The sequence below is a fragment of the Oryzias melastigma genome, linkage group LG18 (assembly GCF_002922805.2).
Source record: "Oryzias melastigma strain HK-1 linkage group LG18, ASM292280v2, whole genome shotgun sequence".
In the NCBI taxonomy this organism is placed as follows: Eukaryota; Metazoa; Chordata; class Actinopteri; order Beloniformes; family Adrianichthyidae; genus Oryzias; species Oryzias melastigma.
The window spans coordinates 14,200,950-14,212,102 of record NC_050529.1 but is presented as its reverse complement, the minus strand read 5'-3'; the positions used below and the strand labels follow the sequence as shown (position 1 = coordinate 14,212,102).

General features: G+C 38.4%; 1 protein-coding gene across 2 annotated transcripts in view; it reads right to left on the bottom strand.

The window, feature by feature from the left end:
* The window catches only part of si:dkey-38p12.3 (ephexin-1), a 19,771-nt gene extending 10,095 nt beyond the window's left edge, over positions 1-9,676 (bottom strand). The window contains exons 1-5 of one of the 2 annotated variants that reach the window (XM_036216578.1): positions 9,279-9,676; positions 4,108-4,579; positions 1,421-2,224; positions 1,314-1,347; positions 1,138-1,205 (exon numbers count right to left, since the gene is read on the bottom strand). In XM_036216578.1, coding sequence (XP_036072471.1) covers positions 1,138-1,205; positions 1,314-1,347; positions 1,421-2,224; positions 4,108-4,489 — 1,288 coding nt within the window. In that variant the 5' untranslated portion in view covers positions 4,490-4,579; positions 9,279-9,676. The remainder of the gene's footprint in view (positions 1-1,137; positions 1,206-1,313; positions 1,348-1,420; positions 2,225-4,107; positions 4,580-9,278) is intronic. The other variant, XM_024287924.2, reaches the window with a different exon arrangement.
* Between the last annotated feature and the right edge of the window lie 1,477 nt (positions 9,677-11,153).

The following is an 11,153-nucleotide window of genomic DNA, read 5'->3' as shown; positions in this document are numbered from 1 at the left end:
AAAAAAAAAAAAACTTTGCCAATGAGGAAGAAATTGAATTTGAACGTATTTCCTGTTTTTGCTGTATAATGTCACACCTTTTGTTCTCTTTAGTTTTCCTTTTGAGTTGTGTTTCAGTTTCGTTTGACAAATGGTTTGGCTTTTGTTTAACCTGCAGCTCAGTTTGACGTCACAAACCAGAATTTACTTCTTTGTCAAGGAAACATGACGATGCTGATGCACGTTCAGACTGTTCACTACAGAAACATATTTAAAGATTGAGAATTTGGATTTAAAAAGGGCTAATGAATGTGATAAAAGTGGGCCTTTTGGGACAAATTAAAAGAAATAAAAAAAAAAAAACGCTGACTAATTTAAGGTAGAATTTTTAACAGCAATAATATTTAGATTGCAAATAAAATATGACCAACTCAGACAGTCTTAATCTATGTGTTTTCTACGTCACAATCTTTTTCAAAAGTCATTTTTTTGTTTGTTCTTGAATCACAGTAAAGAAATACTCAGAAAAGCAGTTTTAATCTTAATTTTCCGTCTATATATGTCCTCCAGTATGAGAAAAATGCCTCAAGAACATCCTAAAAAAACACAATTTTCATTGGAGTGGGCTTTAAGTTAACATCCGGTTTGTAGGAAATTTAGTCATTTGGCCTCGAAAACGGTTTTATAATTCCTGATTCTCTTTATTTGTTAGATTAGCTAGCAGATGGATTTTTCCAGCACAACAACCACATTCTTTTAAGATGCTTAAACCTCTTTGTCTTGAAGAGGATTTAGTAGAATTAAACGTCCCACTCCAAGGAAAACTGTTTTTGTGGCATTTTCTCATGATGGAAGAAATATTAAACATTTTATGTTGGGTTGGGGGTTTCAGGGGCTGTAAGACAGCGGGAGAGAGTGTATATAGATGGATGATGGGAAATGGAGGCGGGGTTCTGCAACTCAGAGGTGAATTTCTAATGAACCACTGCAGAAACTATGCTTTAGAAAATTACAGATTTGTTGATTTGGACTAAAACTCTAATAATCTAATTTAACTGGGAACATTTTAACAATAAATCATAAGATGATTGAAGTGAGATTTTAAATTATTGATTGGCTGAAAGTCCAGGTGTCGATTCTTTTGTGGTTTGGGCTCACCGTGTTGGAGGCGGGACTCCCAGATGAATGAAATCTTCTTTTTGATGGAGTCTCTCCTGGTCACGGGCCTGAACAGGAAGCACGGATCAATGTGTAAATAATTAGGCGTTTTCATCAATGAAGCTTTCACAGAGGGATTCTCTGCGTTAGTGAAACCTGAAAACATGAGAACTCACAGCTCTGATTCCTCGCTCCCTTTGCTCTCCTCTTCTGTAGATGAAAACCAAGAATCGTCAGATTTTCTCATCAAATAATGGGAACTCGTGGATTTGAAAGCACTGACCTTTGTTGAGTGAGGGGGCGTGCAGTGAAGCGGAGCTGTGCCGCCTGTCGTCTGTCCTGGGCGGTGGGGGGGCCACTCTGACGGGCTGAAGGGTGTGGCTTGAGGGCAGGGCGACGCCTCGCTGAGGGCTCAGCCCCCTGGCGCCAGGGAGGCTAGGGGAGGCGGGGCGTACGGAGTTACATCTGTCTATTGCGACAGCGGGGATGGGCGTCGACGTGATGGGAACTCTGGGGGGGATGTCGGGTGGAATGTCGGGGTCCTCGCCGTTGGGGGGCTCCGACAGGGTGCTGCTGGGCAGTTTGCTCTGGCGAGCCGCCGTCCGCACTTTTATGTCGGGGATGACGAGTTTGTCCGTTTTTTTAAGGGCGGGGCTAAACACGGGGAGCGTCGACTCATAAATATTGTCTTCGTCATCTTCGTCGGGTTCCGGCGGAGGATGATCCAGATGAACGGCGGGGGGAGTGGAGTCCGACAGCTTTCTGGGGGCCTCGGCGAGCAACGCGTTCAAAGACTGTTGGAATTTAGCTTTCTCCGGTTTCACATCGCCGTCGACCTCAGAAGTCCTGCTCTCCAGCTCGCCGTCCGTCTGCTTTTCATCTCTGACTCCACCCGCCTGCTCCTCCTTCACCCCTTCATCCTCCTGCTCCTCCACCGGCACCCACACCAGCATCATGCCGGGCCTCTGCAGGTGGCAGATGCAGCTGCAGTCCGCCTCGCAGCGGGTACGGGGCGTGGCGTGCTGACCCTGCTCCGCCTCCATTACATCCCCTCCAGTCGGGGCCTCCACCTCCTTTCCGTCGGGCGCTGCGTCCAAAAAGAAGACAGTGACTGTGATGTTTGTGGAAATGAAACGTAAACTGTCACTTCCTGATGCTTCAGGAACTAAATAAACTCTTTCAGGTCTTCAGATCATTTTCACTCCTCAGGAGCATCAAAGACCGTCGACTCATCAGCCTGAAGACGGGATGTTTCTTCAAATGGAAAGACGGAGCAGGAAAACCGAACAGAATGAAGTCAAACCGCTCTGACGTGTTAAAAGTCTGTCACTCTGCTGCTCTCTGTTAACTGATTGTTTCAGGCATGAATTTTACAAGTCAGTTTTTGATTTAATTAAATGCTTTACACATCTCAAAATAAAAACTGTTTTTATAGACTAAAACTGAAATAAAAATACATTAAAAATAAACAGAAAAAATAATATGGTGCTGCTGCTGCGGGCCATAATTAGCTGCTTTCTGCTTTTTCCTGTGGTATTTTTTTCCAATTCAAACAAATCTTAATTTTAACCTTTTTTTGTAGTAACATTTCATTTATATTAGCCTTTTTATATATATAATTTGATTCATATCTGGATTTTTTTTGTGGTTTTGTTTGCATGTGAATAACATATTTTTTTTCTTTTTTTCTAACAACAAAGGAGATGTTTGGAGATGAGCTGATTATTACCTAAAAAGGTCCAATCCGGTTTGTAATCCGGCAAATCTGAGTGTTTAGGTAATAATACAATCAATTTAGATCGAGTCTAACCCTAAAAACCAGAAATCTGAATGTTTTGGCACAAAAAAAGCAATTTGTTTAAAAAAAAAAATTGGTGATTTTTCTTGTTTTTAAGCCAAGTTAACTTAAAAAAAGCAGTTTCAGAATAAACTACTGCTCAGTACTGTCAAAAATGAACTTCTCATGCTAAGCATTAAGGTAACGGACAAAAGCTAGGTTTAAATTGGTGATCTAAAAATGACTATAAGACATTTAAAACAAAAATAAAGCATACATTTACCGTCATTCAAAACATGAAAACAGCTGGAACAAACAAACAAACAAACAACAGTTGAAGGAATGTTAACAATGTTCAGCTTTAATTCATAAACTGATTCGTATCTAAGACACGTTTTTATCTGACTTTACACACAAACCTATAGCTGATTTGAACCTAAACCTGTCAACCTGCCTCTACAATACTATAAAACCTAAAGTGATTTAAACCAATTCAGTAAAAATATTAGAAATATTAAACTAAGACAGACATATCATGCATAAAAACTAAAATATGTCTAAAGTTAGAGTTTTCCTCTTAGTCAACGTGGTGTATATATATTTTTTAAGTAGTTTAAAATGAGAACGTCTGTTTTGGTTTCTGTACTCGCGTGCAAACACGCCCATGATCAGCTGACCGACCTGTCACAACACCTGTTTCATGATCAACCCGAGGTCACACTCCTACAGGAACACAATTCCTCTCAGCTTCCTCAATAAAACTTTAGCTTTGTTCATAAAATCCTGTCTGGTAAACCTGCAACTGGCTGAACAAAGGAAGTGAAAGTCACATGACAAGAATCCAGGAAGGCAAAAAGTGTTTGATATCAGGTCTTCTTAATACCTTTGAAGGGTTTTGAGTAACTCTAAAAAGGAGAGAAATCAGCCACATCTTGTGATTACCGACTGATTTGATCTCTCTGTACTTTTCTGACACTTTTATCAGCTAAACTATGAGGTCTTAGTGCTGTCATAAAGGAGGACTATGATAAAAAAAAAACATCACTTTCACTTTCTTTAAAATGTGTTAAAAAATGGTTGGAATTCAACTCCAAAAGAGCTTCTGACTCACCAGTTCATTATCCTTTTGTTTCAAATCTAATTGAAGTAAATGAGCTGAACTGCAGCCACGTGAAAATAAAACCTTCGAGTACCTGGTCGACCTCCGTCGGTGTCGTCGGCCTCCTCTTCTCTCTCGTTCTCCTTCTGCTTCCTGGCGAAGACGCTCCTCTTCATGGGCAGTGGCGGCGTCTGCTCTGCGCTCACCTGGAGCTGGATGCTGCTCCGGTCGGGTTTGGGTTTTGTTTTTGGAGGCCTCTTAGCCTCTTTAGGTGGTGTAATGTCCGCAGTTCCATTAACCAATCCATTGAGGTCTTGCTTGCTCAGCCTGCTTACAATATTCTTCACCTTTCCTCCAGAAATCTCCAAACTTGAGTTGCTGTCAGCCGAGGGGGAAGGCTTTGGTGGGATCTCTGGTTTGGATTTGGTCTCACGCTTGAGGGGCGAAGGAGACTCGGAGAGTTCTGGATCAGACATGGTGGCTGTTTTAGACAAATGTTTTTTGAAGTTAGTCCCCACTAATCAGAGGACAGCTCTGAAGTTTCAGTGTGAGCCTTTCATCGTTTCCTGAAGACAAAACAAACAGGAAAAAGACATTTAAGGTGGAATCATTTTTAGTGATCCCATATAACCATTAGACTGTAATCCTTTGTCAAACTTTGAACCCTGTGTTGTAATTCATCCATAAAAGTAAACTTTGAACTCTGGAGAGCCCACACTTCTCTGCTGATTCCTGTCACCGACTAGGAGATCGTATCGTTTACGTTTGATGAGTAAAGACTTCAAATTCTCTCTGCAGATGTCTGATAAGTTATCTTTGAAATGCTTCTTAAACTCAGAAGACAATAATCATGGTTTTCAGCTTTCACTCAAATGCAGTCAGAAACCAAACAGGAAGTTAGGACTTGAAACTTCAGCTCTGGGACCTGTTTGCTCATACTGTTCATTTATTTTTACCTACAACACATTAGTATCAAACTTTAGAACTGATTTATAGCCAAAACTTTAGGAGTTCAGCTTGAAACATTGACCTCAGATGTCAGACTCGATTTATGACCAAAACTTCAGTCACCATTTAGCCAGACTGACTTTACTGACAGACTGGAGTGAAGACCTGCACTTTTGGCCAAAGAATTGAGACCTGACATGTAACCAAACATCTTACACTCAATTTGGACTTATGAACAAATATTTGAGGCTTGACTCCTGTGACCAAAGATTTGACAAAACACTCAGTACTTGTCTTGGACAAGTGACCAAAGACCTGTACTTGTGAACAAAGGTTTATACTTGTTACCAAGGACTTGGACTTGTTACCAAAGACTTGTGTCTATGACTTATTACTGAAGACTCCCACAAAGACCTGTACCTGTTACCAATAACTGGAACTTGTTACCAAAGGTCTTTATGACCAAAGACAAAGACATGAGACCACAGGCCTATACTCATGACTTAAGCCTTTGACTTGTGACCAAATACCTATATTTGTTACCAGGGACTTAAAGTTAAAAAAGATATGCGCATGTTACCAAGGACTTGAACTTGATAACAAAGACCTGTATGTAAGACCAAATATTTGGGCTTGAGACTAGAGACTTTAAGCTGTGAACAAAGATCTGTGCTTCAGAGCAAAAATCTGTACTTGTTACCAATTACCAATGACTTGTATCTATGACCAAAGACTTGGATTTGTGATCAAAGACCTAAAGTTGTAAACAAAGAATTGTAATTATTACCAATGACTTGAATTTGTTACGAAAGACTTTTAATTTTGACCCAGGACTTGAACTTGTGAACAAAAATATGTACCTATGACCAAAGACTAGGACATGAGACCAGAGACTTGTACTTATGACTTAAGACTTTGAATCTTGACCAAATACTTGTATTTGTTACTAGGGACTCAAAGTTGTGAACAAAGATTTGTGCTTGTCACCAAGTAATTGAACTTGTTACAAAGGACTTGTTACCAAAGACCTGGATGCATGACCAAAGACTTGGACTTGCAACAAGTGACTTTAGGCTGTGAACAAAGATCTGCATTTAATACCTAAAATCTGTACTTGTTACCAAAGACTTGTATCTATGACCAAAGACTTGGACTTGTGACCTGCACTTATTACTAAAGACTCGCACTTCTGACCAAAGACCTGTACCTATTATCAATGACTTGATCTTGTTACCAAAGGTCTGTACCTATGACCAATGACTTGGACATGAGACCATAGAACTGTACTTGTTACCAGGGACTTAAAGTTATGTACAAAGATTTGTGATTGTTACCAAGGACTTGAACTTGTCACCACAGACCTGTATGTATGATCAAAGACTTGGACTTGTGACTAGCAACTTTAAATTGAGAAAAAAAAGATCTGTGTTTGAGACTAAAAATCTGTACTTGTTACCAAGGACTTGGACTTGTTACAATAAAAAACAAACTATTCTTGTGACAAAAACATGTACCTGTTCACAAAGACCTGTACAAAGAGGTTGACATAAAATATATTAACTTGTGACTTGTGGCAATTTGAGACCAAAGACGGACTTGCAATGAGTGACTTGAGAGCATTTCTGGTTCAGCTACAGGGCAACATTTCAGTACAGCGACATGAAATATGAAAACGAGGAGCTGGAAATCTATTTAAATTTAAGGGGGAAAAGCACTGCTTGAATGCCTGCAAATCAGCAACTCAGTCGGACTCGCGTGAGACATGAGTCATCAGTAAAGTACTGCTTCGTTTCAGGCATGTAGAACAAACACTCCACCTCCTACTGTTGACTCGACAGGCTTCAGTTGTGTTCTGACATTCAGAGGCAGTCACCCAAGTTAGTCATCCTGTTGTCTGAAATGTGCAAAAATGGAAGCATGATGAAGGCTAAAATGCAATCTCAGTCTGCTCTCTGGGTGACCCAACGTCCATACTGAATGTTCTCCGCAGCATATGTTTTTTTGATGAGTGTGCGACAACTGACACAACCATAACACAGGGATACTCATCCTGTGAGTCATAGCGACAAAAGATATGTGAAAGGACACAATGAGTAAAGTCAGCAATTCTGGTTACACATAGATCCCTAAAGAGCAATTTTTACTTAAATCTGTTGTCAGGATGCAACTAAAATATCTATAAAAATAGATACCCAAGACGGTTTGATGATTGGTAACACTTTTGATGGTGTAATATTTATCAACAAAAATCCTATTTTTCTAAATCATTAAAGTGATTTTAATCATTTCTTAACTGGCATCAGGAGGAGATTTTTTGGGGGGATGAAAAAAAGCTAACTAGGTTAAAAAATAAAATAGATGCCAATATAGGAGGACTGAGACATTACGGTATTGATTAAAAAAGACAAAAGAGATTCGTTTTTGGTGATTAAAACAAAAAAAAATGTGGCCTTGAGGTAGAGTGTCCACCCTGAGTCTGAGAGATCGTGAGTTCAAATCCAAGGTCGACTTATTCCATAGACTCCTTGATACTCCGCTGTGTCTGCAGCTCACCGCTCCCCCTCAGGGGTTGGGCCAGATCCATATAGCAAATTTCGCACACAGCAAGGTGAACGACAAGTAAAAAGTCTATAAATAAACATTCATGTGTTACGACAGACTAGAAATGGAGTTAAAGTTTTTGTCATTCTTTTCCTGTTAATAATAAATCAAGGAACTAACCAGCTAAGAGTGTTTCAAGAACACCTGAATGCAGAATGAGGTGCAAATACAAGGTAAAAGAAAAAAAAGAAGTACACCAGCGAGTCAAACCAGTTTGGAAGGGACGGGCAAAGCAGAAAACAGTTTGATACCTCATCCTAATGGGACTATTTGCCAGCAGACTGTTGTGTAACAATGATATTATTGCTTACTCTGGGAAAAATATGATGTTTCTCAGAAAGAAAAACGATATGGACAGTAGCAACACTACACTAGGGTGTTTGTGGTAAAGTCTTAGTCCCGCCCCCTCTGGCTATAATCCCCGTTCAAAGAATGACATAGTACTTACAAAGAACCAGTTGAAATCATTTATTCCGATCATGTCAATGCTCTCAAAGGCTGACCTAAAACAATCTGCTCTGCTGACCTGGTTAGTTCAATGGCTGCATCTTCCACTTCCCACAGCTACTGAAGTCTGGGTCGGGACACTTATTCATCACAACTAATGAAGTCAACAACAGACGTGGTGTCAATACGCTCCTTTCAGGCTGATGCGTAAGTGCTTTAAGGGGCTGCAATCAATGCAGCTCCTTTCTATGCGTGCGTCTAAAAGGTATCATTTGTCCTGAAGAGTAATAAATCAATAAACTCCATATAATGGTATTGTATGGAGACAAAATAGTAGGAAAAAAAAACACAAATCTATTTTTTTTACAACTTAAATTTTGGTTTTTAGGATAGTTTCTGCAGAGCGGCAGTAGTTTATTAGAAATTTGCCTCTGAGTGGTGGGGAGGATTGTTACCCTTCCTGATCATCCATCTGTTTACGCTCTCTTCTGCTAGCTTACAGCCCCTCACACCCCAAACCTAACATTACTGGTACAACAAAAATGTCAAGCAAAGCTGGAGCTATCCAGATGTGAAGTTTTGGATTAAAAATGCTAAAAAATGCAATTTTAAGCTTAATTTTCACCTCCATCAACAAAAACACGCTGTTTTTTTTAATTAGAGGGTCTTTTAATATTAATTTGGAAGGTTGTTGTTGTTTTTAATGAATAGATTAATTGTGAAAAGACTATATATGTACACAAAATTGAATTTATAAGCCCATTTCAGTGAGAAATGTGCTCCTAAGGGATGTTATTGTGATGAGATGGCCACGCTGGAAGCAGGAAGGAGAAAGGGGGAACATGGGAAAAGGTGGATCAACTGAAGGCTGAGCTTTAATACATGCAAATAAACGTGTAATTTCACAGTTCTTACACCCAAATTAACACAAATGTACAATAAAAAATCCTTCAGAGTCCTATTACAGGTAAAAACACATTTTTGATCAAACGAGAGCATTAAAAAGTATCAAAATCTTAAGCTAGCCGGGAGCTTTTTTTTTATTTACTGTACACCAAATAACCTGCTGTGTTCTTTCGCTCGTTGGCTAGAAATATTTAAAACAAAATGTTTTCATAGTTAACATTTTTAAGAAAAAATGTCCTCTCCAAGTGCAACAATTTAGAATATCTTAAATATTTTAACATCTAACAGGTGCTTAAAGTAATTTAGCTGCAAAAAAAGAACTACTTTAGTACAAAAATAAAAATAGGTTAGCTAAAAACTTACCACTGTTGTGCGGACTATTTTTTAATAAGATGTGCTCCGGCGCTCATTCACTTTCCGCTTTACTTTCCACTTACGATGGTAAAAAAATAAAATAAAATGGTGTTAGACGAAGGAAAATGTGTTTTCAAATGGGGTAAAAAATTCGCTTTAGTTCATGAGTGTTGCCCTGTCAAGCTCGTTTATGCGCTCCCATCACCCCACTGCTGTTGTCCCGCCTTTGTTATAAGCAGCGTCGGTCTGTGTGAGAGATAGAGAAGGCGATCTGCCTAACCCCCCGCGAGGAACTCTCATCTGAGCTGCTTCCGGATTCGGTTTTCAAAATAAAGCAAAGTACTACTGTTGATATACCAGTAATTGGAAAAAACAAAACAGAAATTACAAGCAACATATAAATCATCAGAGTTGAACAACTTTTTCTGTAAGGCTTTTAAGATAGTGCTGAAACCTAAATCAATTAATCAATTAGACACTCCTAATTACTATTTTTATTTAAAATGAATACTTCAAATAACGTATAGGGCATTAACATTTTGGACAAGCTTTTAATAAGAAATAAAAAAACAGCTAAGGGGAATTTAGATTATTTATCAGATGATTACAGTAAAGGTGTGGCGGAAAAAAGATATTTAAAGTCATTATAGGAAATGAATGCAAATGTCAATCATCAATAGAATTCATGACTAATATTCTCCTGGTTTACTGTTGGTGTTCGGAAGAAGTTCACTTCTGATAACATGAGCTGAACTCCTGAAACTAAAAGGATATAATAATCACTTTTTTAAATAATAGCTTAAAATAATAAATATGTGTGCATCATCATCATCTCAACCCCTAGATACTGTAGTAATACAGGGACAAAACAATTATTTAGCTAATTTGGGGGATTTTATTTTGAAGGCACCCTTACTTCCACTTTCAGTGAAAATTTCACAACCGCATTTACTCACCTCAATAAAAGAAACTATGATAAGCCTCTTGTGGTTTGAGCTCGCTTTCGACAATAGGTGACACAAAAGGAGGTGCCAGGCTGTTGTGAGTCACTTCATTTCAATAGTTTCTTGCCCTGTACTCCCACCTAGTGCTTTACGTTGGGACAAGTGGATTTGGGATGGGACAAAAACCCCGGAATATGTATTAACAAATTCACATATATTATGTAGAAGTGATAGTTTTGTATTAATTGACGTGTAACTCAGTAATGTGTAATTGTATTTATATCGGTCAGGCTGCTAGTTTTACACTGGGAACACCTTTAATCGAATATTTTATCGTTTGAGTTATAGAATTACTCACCAAATTTTGCTATTTTTTAATATATATATATATTTCTTCTTATTTTTTATGCTTGAAAGAGAAACAGTTCTGATAAATATTCTGTATTTGTTGTAAAGTTTATATATTATAGCTCCTCGACTGAATAACATTTTAATGTTTTCTAGAGATTATTTAAAGTAGATTATTTACATGTTTTTAATTTTTAAAAATTTTCGAAAATGTGCTGATTTATGAATAGTTTTGCTCTATTAGCATGAGTGTGCCCATATAATCTTGAACTGAGTTTAGTATTAGATGTTTTTTGCTTTTATTTATTTACTTATTTAACATGTTTGCTTTTAATTGCAAACTTGTTAGTTGTTATGCCAGATGGGGGCATTATGAATGAGAAGTAGAGCCGGCTAATTTGACAAACGTGAGACGCTACTACTACTGCTGACAGACACGATATCTCAATAAAATAGTTTGACTTGTAGATTTAGTGCTAAAAACACAAATTATTTTTTTCCAGATGTTTGGAAGTTCTGATTATTCAAAATAAAGTCAACAAAAAGTGGACCTATTTCATGTGGATGCTCCTGCTGCGCAACGATACTGCGG